This window comes from Triturus cristatus, chromosome 2_2, assembly GCF_964204655.1.
Source record: "Triturus cristatus chromosome 2_2, aTriCri1.1, whole genome shotgun sequence".
Taxonomy (NCBI): domain Eukaryota; kingdom Metazoa; phylum Chordata; class Amphibia; order Caudata; family Salamandridae; genus Triturus; species Triturus cristatus.
In genome coordinates this window covers 1,255,377,074-1,255,390,769 of record NC_140582.1, presented here as the reverse complement: position 1 = coordinate 1,255,390,769, position 13,696 = coordinate 1,255,377,074, and the positions used below count along the sequence as shown (strand labels likewise).

Sequence of the window (13,696 nt, the reverse complement as noted above, 5' to 3'; positions counted from 1 at the left end):
AAGATATCACCCCTCTCTCACTAACATGAGCATGTGAAGATATCACCCCTCTCTCACTAATATGTTCATGTGAAGATATCACCCCTCTCTCACTAACATGAGCATGTGAAGATATCACCCCTCTCTCACTAACATGTTCATGTGAAGATATCACCCCTCTATCAGGAACATCAGATCATGTGACAATAGCCCCCCTCTCACTATCATCAGAGCAGATGAACGTATCACTTTCCTCATCTAGCATTGTGCTGCTTAAGGATATCACCCCTCTCTCACTAACATGAGCATGTGAAGATATCACCCCTCTCTCAGTAACATGAGCACATGAGGATATCACCCCTCTCTCACTAACATGAGCATGTGAAGATATCACCCCTCTCTCAGTAACATGAGCATGTGAAGATGTCACCCCTCTCTCACTAACATGAGAACGTGAAGATATCACCCCTATCTCAGTAACATAAGAGCACGTGAAGATATCACCCCTTTCTCTCTAGCATGGGAACATGAAGATATCACCCCTCTCTCAGTAACATGAGCATGTGAAGATATCACCCCTATCTCAGTAGCATAAGAGCATGTGAAGATATCACCCCTTTCTCTCTAGCATGGGCACATGAAGATATCACCCCTCTCTCAGTAACATGAGCATGTGAAGATATCACCACCCTCTCAGTAATATGAGCATGTGAAGATATCCCCATATCACCCCTCTCTCACTAACATGTTCATGTGAAGATATCACCCCTCTCTCAGTAACATGAGCATATGAAGATATCACCCCTCTCTCACTAACATGAGCATGTGAAGATATCACCCCTCTCTCAGTAACATGTTCATGTGAAGATATCACCCCTCTCTCAGTAACATGAGCATGTGAAGATATCACCCCACTCTCACTAACATGAGCATGTGAAAATATCACCCCTCTCTCACTAACATGTTCATGTGAAGATATCACCCCTCTATCAGGAACATCAAATCATGTGACAATATCCCCCCTCTCACTAACATCAGAGCACATGAACGTATCACTTTCCTCATCTAGCATTGTGCTGCTTAAGGATATCACCCCTCTCTCACTAACATGAGCATGTGAAGATATCACCCCTCTCTCAGTAACATGAGCACATTAAGATATCACCCCTCTCTCACTAACATGAGCACGTGAACATATCATCCCTCTCTCAGTAACATGAGCAAGCTATCACCCCTCTCTCACTAACAAGAGCAAGCTATCACCCCTCTCTCACTAACAAGAGCACATGAAGATGTCAGTCCTCTCTCAGCAACATGAGTATGTGAAGCTATCACCCCTCTCTCACTAACCAGAGCACATGAAGATGTCAGTCCTCTCTCAGCAACATGAGTATGTGAAGCTATCCCCCCCTCTCACTAACAAGAGCAAGCTATCACCCCTCTCTCACTAACATGAGCATGTGAAGATATCACCCCTCCCTCACTAACATGAGCATGTGAAGATATCACCCCTCTCTCACTAACATGTTCATGTGAAGATATCACCCCTCTCTCACTAACATGAGCATGTGAAGATATCACCCCTCTCTCATTAACATGTTCATGTGAAGATAACACCCCTCTCTCACTAACAAGAGCACGTGAACATATCATCCCTCTCTCAGTAACATGAGTACATGAAGATGTCAGTCCTCCCTCGGTAACATGAGCATGTGAAAATATCACCTCTCTCTAACATCAGAGCAGGTGAAGATATCACCCCTCTCTCAGTAACATGAGCATGTGAAGATATCACCCCTCTCTCACTAACATGTTCATGTAAAGATATCACCCGTCTCTCAGTAACATGAGCATGTGAAGATATCACTCATCTCTCACTAACATGAGCATGTGAAGATATCACCCCTCTCTCACTTTCATGTTCATGTGAAGATATCACCCCTCTCTCAGTAACATGAGCATGTGAAGATATCACCCCTCTCTCACTAACATGAGCATGTGAAGATATCACCCCTCTCACAGTAACATAAGCATGTGAAGATATCACCCCTCTCTCAGTAGCATGAGCATGTGAAGATATCACCCCTCTCTCACTAACATGAGCATGTGAAGATATCACCCCTCTCTCACTAATATGTTCATGTGAAGATATCACCCCTCTCTCACTAACATGAGCATGTGAAGATATCACCCCTCTCTCACTAACATGTTCATGTGAAGATATCACCCCTCTATCAGGAACATCAGATCATGTGACAATAGCCCCCCTCTCACTATCATCAGAGCACATGAACATATCACTTTCCTTATCTAGCATTGTGCTGCTTAAGGATATCACCCCTCTCTCACTAACATGAGCATGTGAAGATATCACCCCTCTCTCAGTAACATGAGCACATTAAGATATCACCCCTCTCTCACTAACATGAGCATGTGAAGATATCACCCCTCTCTCAGTAACATGAGCACATGAAGATATCACCCCTCACTCACTAACATGAGCATGTGAAGATATCACCCCTCTCTCAGTAACATGAGCACATTAAGATATCACCCCTCTCTCACTAACATGAGCATGTGAAGATATCACCCCTCTCTCAGTAACATAAGAGCACCTGAAGATATCACCCCTTTCTCTCTAGCATGGGCACATGAAGACATCACCCCTCTCTCAGTAACATGAGCATGTGAAGATATCACCCCTCTCTCACTAACATGAGCATGTGAAGATATCACCCCTCTCTCACTAACATGAGCATGTGAAGATATCACCCCTCTCTCACTAACATGTTCACTTGAAGATATCACCCCTCTCTCACTAACATGAGCATGTGAAGATATCACCCCTCTCTCACTAACACGTTCATGTGAAGATATCACCCCTCTCTCAGTAACATGAACATGTGAAGATATCACCCCTCTCTCAGTACCATTTGAGCACCTTAAGACATGTCCTACAAAATGCACTTTGTGATGAGGCCTCTGCGTGTGGAGTTAACCCTTACAGACATGTGGTCTGGGATTCCAGTTATTTTGTGAGTATTTAGCAGCACAGAAGATGTTGTTGGTGATTCCATATCTCCAGTGATTGATTTGAGATCGGTTGTCAATGGCTCTAGTTGAAAAGTTAGCTACACCCCATATGTTGTCAGAAATTCCAATAGATGTGTTCTTGTCAGTGACTCCAGGTGTGGTGCCAGTGAGTCCAGGTATGTTGTTAATGATAATAGATGTGTTCTTGTCAGTGACTCCAGGTGTGGTGCCAGTGAGTCCAGGTATGTTGTTAATGATAATAGATGTGTTCTCAATGACTCCAGATGTGGTGCCAGTGAGTCCAGGTATGTTGTTAATGATAATAGATGTGTTCTCAATGACTCCAGATGTGGTGTCAGTGAGTCCAGGTATGTTGTTAATGATAATAGATGTGTTCTCAATGACTCCAGATGTGGTGCCAGTGAGTCCAGGTATGTTGTTAATGATAATAGATGTGTTCTCAATGACTCCAGATGTGGTGCCAGTGAGTCCAGGTATGTTGTTAATGATAATAGATGTGTTCTCAATGACTCCAGATGTGGTGCCAGTGAGTCCAGGTATGTTGTTAAAGATAATAGATGTGTTCTCAATGACTCCAGATGTGGTGCCAGTGAGTCCAGGTATGTTGTTAATGATAATAGATGTGTTCTCAAAGACTCCAGATGTGGTGCCAGTGAGTCCAGGTATGTTGTTAAAGATAATAGATGTGTTCTCAAAGACTCCAGATGTGGTGCCAGTGAGTCCAGGTATGTTGTTAAAGATAATAGATGTGTTCTCAAAGACTCTAGGTGTGGTGTCAGTGAGTCCAGGTATGTTGTTAATGATAATAGATGTGTTCTCAATGACTCCAGATGTGGTGCCAGTGAGTCCAGGTATGTTGTTAAAGATAATAGATGTGTTCTCAAAGACTCTAGGTGTGGTGTCAGTGAGTCCAGGTATGTTGTTAATGATAATAGATGTGTTCTCAATGACTCCAGATGTGGTGCCAGTGAGTCCAGGTATGTTGTTAAAGATAATAGATGTGTTCTCAAAGACTCTAGGTGTGGTGTCAGTGAGTCCAGGTATGTTGTTAATGATAATAGATGTGTTCTCAATGACTCCAGATGTGGTGCCAGTGAGTCCAGGTATGTTGTTAAAGATAATAGATGTGTTCTCAAAGACTCTAGGTGTGGTGCCAGTGAGTCCAGGTATGTAGTTAATGATAATAGATGTGTTCTCAAAGACTCTAGGTGTGGTGTCAGTGATACCAGATATGTTTTCAGTGATAGCAGACATGGCTATCTCTAAGTCACTCTAGATGTGTTGCCCGTAATTCCAGATGTTATGGCTGCCTCGCTGCAATTGTCTCCCTAACCAGCTTGCCCCCCTGTCCTTCAGGCTGCAGCTATGAGGTTTACTTTGACATGGACTTCACAGGAAATGATCAAAGGGTAGTGAAGACCTCTTCATATCATCATTGTCAGCACCACTGCACCCAAGACAACCTGTGCCAGATGTGGACTTTCGTGTCTAGAGAGTTTGCCAAGGAAGAACTTCAGTGAGTATACGGCATCCCTCCATCGCCCACTATATACATTGTGAGTGAGAAAATGAATGAGTATGTGAGTGAATGAATGAGCACGTCAGTCAACAAGTGACTTAGTGAGCTATGGAGCGAGTGATCAAGTGGCCATAAGTTAACGAGTGAAAAAGTGAATAAGTGAAAGACTGAGCAAACAAGCAAGCGATTGCATATGAGTGATTGAGCAAATGAGGTTGTCAGTGAGCGAATGGATGAGTGACTAAGTCAGTGAGTGATCGGGCAAATGAAAGAGTGAGTGTCCTTGTGTGTGAGTGCCTTAAATTAACTGCTATCCCTGGAGCATGGACTCACTCAAAGTGCTTGCTGTTTACACCCCTGGACGCGAGGATGCCCAGCTAGTCCTGCTACTGATAATTGGGCCTCTAAGCACTCTTCCATGTATCTTTTCCTTACGTCTTGTGTCTTATAATAAAGTTTTATCTTACATCAGAGGAACAAAGTGCAGAGCCCATGGGCACCTCTGGGGTCAGGGGAAACAAACAGGATGCAAAGTCTCCAGACACCTTGCATGCTGGAGTGTGCATGCGATGCGCACATATGTGACAGATGCATGACAGACCTGTAGATCTGATCATACCACTGTCTTTATACGCAGGCAGTAATATAGGCATGGACCTTACCTGTTTGCTGTAGCAGAACACTTCATGCATGTTTGCAAAGATATATGTGTGTATGATGTATGCATGTATGTATTTATGGGTATTTTCAGAGTGACAACCCAGCAGGGGAGAAGGCGCGCTGCACAGGGGCTGAAGTCCTTACAAGTTGTGCACTATGAGGTGGGTGTTCAGTGTTTGTCCATCCACAGCTTTCCGATGCCTGACCCATGATGGTCACACAGAGGGCCCTTTCACATCTAGGGCAACTGATGACCAGACTTGGGTCTCTTCCACATGAGGGCAGGTGATAATCAGACTGAGGACTCTACCATGTGAGGGCAGGTGATAGACTGAGGTCTCTACCATGCAAGGGCAGGTGATGGTCCGATTGAGGTCTCTTCCACCTATGAGGCGGGTGATGGCCAGACTGAGGTCTCTGCCACATGTGGAGCAGGGGATGGACAGACTGAGGTCTCTGCCATGTGTGGAGCAGGTGATGGCCAGATTGAGATCTTTGCCACGTGTGGAGGAGGTGATGGTCAGACTGAGGTCTCTGCCATGTGTGTAGCAGGTGATGGCCAGACTGAGGTCTCTACCATGTGAGGGCAGGTGATAGTCAGACTGAGGTCTCTGACACAAGAATAGGAGGTGATAGTCAGACTGAGGTCTCTGCCACATGTGCAGCAGGTGATAGACTGAGGTCTCTACCATGTGAGGGCAGGTGATGGTCCGATTGAGGTCTCTACCGCCTATGAGGCAGGTAATGGTCAGACTGAGGTCTCTGACGCCACTATAGGAGGCGATAGTCAGACTGAGGTCTCTGCCACGTGTGGAGGACGTGATAGTCAGACTGAGGTCTCTGCCACGTGTGGAGCAGGTGATAGTCAGACTGAGGTCTCTACCACGTGTGGAGAAGGTGATAGTCAGACTGAGGTCTCTGCCACGTGTGGAGCAGTTGATAGTCAGACTGAGGTCCCTGCCACATGTGGAGCAGGTGATAGTCAGATTGAGGTCCCTGCCACATGTGGAGCAGGTGATAGTCAGACTGAGGACTCGGCCATGTGTGGACCAGGTGATAGACTGAGGTCTCTGCCATGTGTGGAGCAGGTGATAGTCAGACTGAGGACTCTGCCTGTGTGGAGTAGGTGAAAGTCAGACTGAGGACTCTGCAATGTATGAAGGAGGTGATAGTCAGACTTAGGTCTCTACCATGTGAGGCCAGGTGATGGTCCAATTGAGGTCTCTGCCCAGGTGATGGTCAGACTTAGTTCTCTAGCACGTGTGGAGGAGGTGTAGGTCATACTGAGGTCTTTGTCAACTGTGAGGCAGGTAATGGTCAGACTGAGGTCTCTGTAACATGTGGGGCACAGTACCCATAAAAGACTAGAGCGAGCAGTCCAAATCTTGTAGCACTTTGTGGTGTGTAACTACACAGAACGCAAAGGGCACAAAGCACTGCCAAAGCGAATAGGTCTGACTTTTTAATTGAAAGAAAATCTTCACTGATTAGCAAGTGTGTGCGGGTGTTTGTGAGTGTGTATGTGTGCATGTGGTTAAGTGAATGTGTGGCTCTGTGTGTGTGTGCTTGGCTGTGTATGGCTGTGTGTATCTGTGTGTGGTTGTGTATGTGTGTGTGTGTGTGGCTGCGTGTCTGTGTGTGGCTGTGTGTGTGTGTGTGTGTGTGGGTGTGATTATAAAAGTTCTCCAATGAGTTGTGAGAGAGTGCATGGACCTATGAATGCATGGATAGCTGGATGATTGGGTGAGGGAGTGCAGGATGTGTGAAGTGATGGGTGAGCTGATAGCCGGATGAATGGATGAGAGAGTGCAGGATGTGTGAAGTGACGGGTGAGCTGATAGCTTGATGAATGGGTGAGGGAGTGCAGGATGTGCAAAGTGATTGGTGAGCTGATAGCTTGATGAATGGGTGACGTAGTGCAGGATGTGTGAAGAGATGGGTGAGCTGATAGCCAGGTGAATGAGTGAGGGAGTGCAGGATGTGTGAAGAGATTAGTGAGCTGATAGCCGGATGAATGGGCGAGGGAGTGCAGAATGTGTGAAGTAATGGGCGAGCTGATAGGTTGATGAATGGGCGAGGGAGTGCAGGATGTGTGAAGAAAGGGGTGAGCTGATAGACGGATGAATGGGTGAGATATTGCAGGATGTGTGACAAGATGGGTGAGCTGATAGCTTGATGAATGGGTGAGGGAGTTCAGGATGTGTGAAGAGATAGGTGAGCTGATAGCATGATGAATGGTTGAGGGAGTGCAGGATGTGTGTAGAGATGGGTGACCTGATAGCTAGATGAATGGGTGAGGGAGTGCAGGACGTGTGAAGAGATGGGTGAGCTGTTAGCTTGATGAATGGGTGAGGGAGTGCAGGATGTGTGAAGAGATGGGTGAGCTGATAGCCGGGTGAATAGGTACGGGAGTGCAGGATGTGTGAAGAGATGGGTGAGCTGATAGCCGGGTGAATGGGTGAGGGAGTGCAGGATGTGTGAAGAGATGGGTGAGCTGATGGCTGGATGAATGGGTGAGGGAGTGCAGGATGTGTGAAGAGATGGGTAAGCTGATAGCCGGGTAAATGGGTGAGGGAGTGCAGGATGTGTGACGAGATGGGTGAGCTGATGGCTTGTTGAATGGGTGAGGAAGTGCAGGATGTGTGAAGAGATGTGTAAGCTGATAGCTGAGTAAATGGGTGAGGGAGTGCAGGATGTGTTAAGAGATGGGTGAGCTGATAGCCAGGTGAATGGGTAAGGGAGTGCAGGATGTGTGAAGAGATGGGTGAGCTGATAGCTTAATGAATGGGTGAGGGAGTGCAGGATGTTTGAAGAGATGGGTGAGCTGATAGCCGGATGAAAGGGTGAGGGAGTGCAGGATGTGTGAAGAGATGGGTGAGCTGATAGCCGGATGAATGGGTGAGGGTGTGCAGGATGTGTGAAGAGATGGGCGAGCTGATAGCCAGGTGAATGGGTGAAGGAGTACAGGATGTGTGATGAGATGGGTGAGCTGATAGCTTGATGAATGGGTGAGGGAGTGCAGGATGTGTGAAGAGATGGGTGAGCTGATAGCCGGGTGAATGGGTGAGGGATGCAGGATGTGTGAAGAGGTGGGTGAGCTGATAGCTTGATGAATGGGTGAGGGAGGGCAGGATGTGTGAAGAGATGGGTTAGCTGATAGCTGGGTGTATGGGCGAGGGAGTGCAGGATGTGTGAAGAGATGGGTGAGCTGATAGCTTAATTAATGGGTGAGGTAGTGTAGGATGTGTAAGGAGATGGATCAGCTGATAGCTTGATGCATGGGTGAGGGAGTGCAAGATTTGAAAAAAGATGGGTGAGCTGATACCTTGATGAATGGGTGAGAGAGTTTAGGATGTGCGAAGAGATGGGTGAGAGGATAGCCTGATGAATGGGTGCAGGAGTGTAGAATGTGTGAAGAGATGGGTGAGCTGATAGCCGGTTGAATGGGTGAGGGATTGCAGGATGTGTGAAGAGATGGGTGAGCTGACAGCCGGTCGAATGGGTGAGTGAGTGAAGGATGTGTGAAGAGATGGGTGAGCTGATAGCGGGTTGAATGGGTGAGGGAGTGCTGGATGTTTGAAGGGATGGGTGAGCTGATAGCTCGGTAAATGGGTGTGGGAGTGCAGGATGTGTGAAGAGGTGGGTGAGATGATAGCTGGATGAATGGGTGAGGGAGTGCCAAATGTATGAAGAGATGGGTGAACTGATAGATGGGTGAATGGGTGAGCGAGTGCAAGATGTGGGAAGAGGTGGGTGAGCTGATAGTTTGATGAATGGGTGAAGGAGTGCAGTATGTGTGAAGAGATGAGTGAGCTGATAGCTTGATGAATGGATGAGGGAGTGCAGGATGCATGAAGAGATGGGTGAGCTGATAGCTGGTTGAATGGGTGAGGGATTGCAGGATGTGTGAAGAGATGGGTAAGCTGATAGCCGGGTGAATGGGCGAGGGAGTGCAGGATGTGTAAAGAGATGGGTCAGCTGATAGCTTAATGAATGGGTGAGGGAGTGCAGGGTGTGTGAAGAGATGGGTGAGCTGATAGCTTGATCAATGGGTGAGGGAGTGCAGGATTTGTGAAGAGATGGGTGAGCTGATACCTTGATGAATGGGTGAGAGAGTGTAGGATGTGTGAAGAGATGAGTGAGCTGATAGCTTGATGAATGGATGAGGGAGTGCAGGATGTGTGAAGAGATGGGTGAGCTGATAGCCAGATGAGTGGGTGAGGGTGTGCACGATATGTGAAGAGATGGGTGAGCTGATAGCCTGGTGAATTGGTGAGGGAGTGCAGGATGTGTAAAGAGATGGGTGAGCTGATAGCTGGATAAATTGGTGAGGGAGTGCAAGATGTGTGAAGAGAGGGGCGAGCTGATAGCCAGATGAATGGGTGAGGGAGTGCAGGATGTGTGAAGAGATGGGTGAGTTGATAGCTTGATGAATCGGTGAGGAAGTGCAGGATGTGTGAAGAGATGGATGAGTTAATAGCTGGATGAATGGGTGAGGGAGTGCAGGATGTTGGAGGAGATGGGTGAGCTGATAGCCCGGTGAATGCATGAGGGAGTGCAGGATATGTGAAGAGATGGGTGAGCTGATAGCCGAATGAATGGGTGAGGGAGTGCAGGATGTGTGAAGAGATGGGTGAGCTGAGAGCCGGATGAATGGGTGAGGGAGTGCAGGATGTGTGAAGAGATGGGTGAGCTGAGAAACGGATGAATGGGTGAGGGAGTGCTGGATGTATGAAGAGATGGGGAGCTGATAGCCGGATAAATGGGTGAGGGAGTGCAGGATGTGTGAAGAGATGAGATGGGTGAGCTGATAACTGAATGAAATGGTGAGTTTCTGGATAAGTGGATGTGTAAATGCATAACTCATTTTAGTGGGTGCAATATACCCTCCACGGTGTGGTATGATTGTCTGGTGTTCACTGCAGCTAACAGCAGTCACCAGGGATGCCCATGGCCACTGGAAACCTTGGGAGCGGGTTTAGCGGGTCAGGAGTTGCGTTTAGTTGTTAAGTACACTATCACTGCTCCTTGTCTACACAAAATTGCTTCTCTCTTAAACATTACACCAAGTTTGTTTTGTTTGCTGGGGTCTGTTGCAGCAGCGTTTCTTGTAATGTTGTGGCTTGCACGCTGACCCTGTGCTAGGGTGGTAGTGTATTCACCTCGCTAATGATCACCATGCATTAATCCTTCACAACCAGCCATCTCTAGTATCACTCGGTGACTTCATGCTTGTCTTTGACCCTATATTGCGATTCGCAGCTTTATAGTTAGGTTCACGCTATAGAAATACCACATACATACATGCATACATACATGCAGTGGGGAGCTGTGCGATGTGGTGCAGCATGGTATAAAGAGGAATTGAAGGGGCAAGGAGGAGAGGAAACCAGGAAACCAGGAGAATGCAGGAAGCTGTTGGTGAAGAATTTACCTCTGTCCTGGAATGTACTGCACACCTTCCTTTAGCATGTCATCCTTTTCCTGTCACCTCTTTCTGTGCTGGAGAGGAGGATATGGGCTTGCACTCGAGCGAGGTCATTTCTTATCTTGACTTGTCCACTAGCTCAGCATCAGGTTTGTGTATTTATTGAAGTCATTTTGTTTTATGTTACAATGTGTATGGTTGTTGTGATTAAAAAACACAAACGTACAAGTCCCTGCTGCCAACCAATTAAATCGACAATGTCAGCATCACGCCACATTTTTTCCTTAGATACTGTGTCACTCAGTGTCACACATGGCAAACTGCGCACACGCAAATGTCACGCAAATGCATGCAGGAGGTTTGCAGCAATGACCCCCAGCTTTCGGCAGTGGTCCCTAGGGCTGTCTGTGCAGCACTGTCTGAGATGCAGGCTGCGCAGGGGACGGCACGTTATCTCGCCATTATCGAACAATTGAATGGTCAGAAATCGGTGACCACCACAAACAATCACAACTTCACATGGCCCTTGACTTTCTTAAGTAATCCTTTCATGCTCCTGGCTTCATCCAGGGTCATAATCTCCATGAGAGTGGATGCAGCCTCTGCCACCGCGCCCACCTTGGGGTGTTGTAAGACTCTAATCTAGGAACCACCAGCTGTTGCAGAGCAGCCCCTGTGCCATCTTGGAGGAGTTTAGCTGCCTCTGGCTGGGAATCAAAATGTGACACTCCTACACCCACCTCTGGTTCTACCTCCTCACAGTAGTATGTCTTCACTTCATGCCCTCAACTAACATCCAACACAGTTCTAGACACAATGAATTCCATTCAAAAACGTTATGAGTGGCTTCGGGAAGCTTTTGATATCCTAATACTACTGAGTAAACAAAACAAGCACCTTGGAGAAATACAGAATTAAAAGAGCTAAAACAGCAAACTAGAAAGCAGCAACGCACCAGGCTCAAAATAAACAGCAATCAAAACAAACTTCACCCACAGAAACCTGACAGAATATATAAGTCAGCAATCAAAAAAGCTAAGAAAAGATACTATTCAGACAGAATTCAAAATGATAAATGTGCTAATAAAGAATTTCATAAAATTCTCAGAGAATTCTGTGAACCTAAATGCATAGAAAGAACTCATCCCATTACTCAAGAATTCAGGGACAAACTGGCAAATCATTACACAACCAAAGCAGACACATTGGTCATATACTTAAAACAAGGGAAAACCACCAGCGCTGACCATTTCTAAAAAAAAACCAAGAGTAGGCTAACCCAGCCTCTCTATTCCTTCCAACACATATCACACAATTACATTATGGATCTGGTCAAAGCAAGCAGGCCTACCTGCAGCCCTTTTGACCCATGTCCACCACAAATCTTCAAAAACATTCTTCTAACTACCTCTGCTGCCACACCAGTAAGAAGAATTATCAACAATTCTTTAACTACGGGAATCGTTCCAGAAGACCTCAAAAAAGGCATACACACGCCCATTATTAAGTCCTTGCGTGCGCACGACGTCTCCCGGCCGTCGTGCATTACGGTGGGCGTGTGCGCACGACGGCCGGGAGACGTCGTGTTCCCGAATGCCGTTTATTTCTCCCGCACAGCAGGAGAAATAAACCCGCACGCAAGGGGTTCAAGAAAACTAACCTGACCTTCTTGACCCCGACAATTACTGACCAATTACAAATGGACCTTTCCTGGACAAACTGATAGAAAGAGCAGCGTTCGCCCAGATGCCACAATTTATTGAAGATAACTCCATACTTCCTGACTTCCAAACAAAATTCCATCCAGGACAAGGCACAGGATCTGCCATCATCAGCATCTGGAATGACCTTAAAAACACAGTTGACCACAACCGGGTTGCTGCACTACTCCCCTTGGACCTCTCGGCTGCCTTTGACACGGTTGACCATGACACTCTGATACAAAGACTCTAAGAAGCCCGCATATAGGGGACTGCTCTCGACTCGATCACATCATACCTCCACTACATAACTGATGTCATCCATACTCCCCGTTTCTCGTCCTAACCGTACTTCACAAAAAAAACAGGCGTCCCTCAAGGCTCTATCATCTCGCCCATGCTTTTCAACATCGACATGAATTCATTACCTGTACTGATCAATCAATTTCATCTCACATACTATAACTATGCAGATGACCCACAAATACTCCTTAAACTGGAAAGCCCCAAAGACATTGGAAACTCACAAATGTTCAGTTGTCTCAGAGCAGTGGATCAGTGGATGACTTGGAGCCATCTCAAATTGAATGCTTCCAAAAGGGAAATACTCATGTGTGGCGATTGCAACGCTCATGACCCACTCGGCGCCTGGCCTGACGATCTGGGAACACCGCCTAAAGTATCTAAGGAAGCAAATAGCCTTGGAATCACAATGGACTCCAATCTACCAATGAACGACCAAGTGGACAAAGTAGCAGGATCAAGCTTCATTATTATGCAAACTCTACGACACATCTTTCCCCAACTGGGATTTCCACACAAGATGCAGGCTACTATCTCTCTTGTTCTGTCTACGCCAACAGCCTCTACCACAGATCATCTTGATCAACTATGAAAAGACTATGACGGATTCAGAACTCGCCTGCCAGACTACTCCTACATATAAAGCCACAAGGGTAACTAGTCACAATATCAAGAAAAAAAATATCGACTGGACAGAATATTAAGTTTTTTAAATAGAATGGACAGAATATTAAATTGCAAAAATATAGTGGTGCAGAATATCGAAATGCAGGTAAGAAACATCGATTTCCATAATATCGAAGTTAGTAATATCGTTTTTTTTTTATTGTTTTAAGTGTTAGTATATGTGTTAAAAGTATGCATTATTTTTGTAATGCATGTTAGGATTTTGTTAAAGTAATGAATTTTATGTTAATTAATTTTTGTGTAATTTAATTCCGTATCGGGTTGTGGGTTTATAGAGCAATAGGGTGGGAAGTAATTTAATATTAATATATATTTTTAGTGTTATTTAGAATTAATTAATTATATGTTAAAAAGTTTTTTGCGTAA

At 46.0% G+C, this 13,696-nt stretch overlaps 1 protein-coding gene across 3 annotated transcripts in view; it reads left to right on the top strand.

Annotated features, from left to right (window-relative positions):
* Positions 1–13,696, top strand: part of LOC146863541 (coagulation factor XI-like) — a 381,607-nt gene that overhangs the window by 340,735 nt on the left and 27,176 nt on the right. For all 3 annotated transcript variants that reach the window (XM_085643002.1, XM_085643001.1, XM_085643003.1), the window contains one exon: positions 4,390–4,549. In XM_085643002.1, the coding sequence (XP_085499128.1) occupies positions 4,390–4,549 (160 nt within the window). The remainder of the gene's footprint in view (positions 1–4,389; positions 4,550–13,696) is intronic.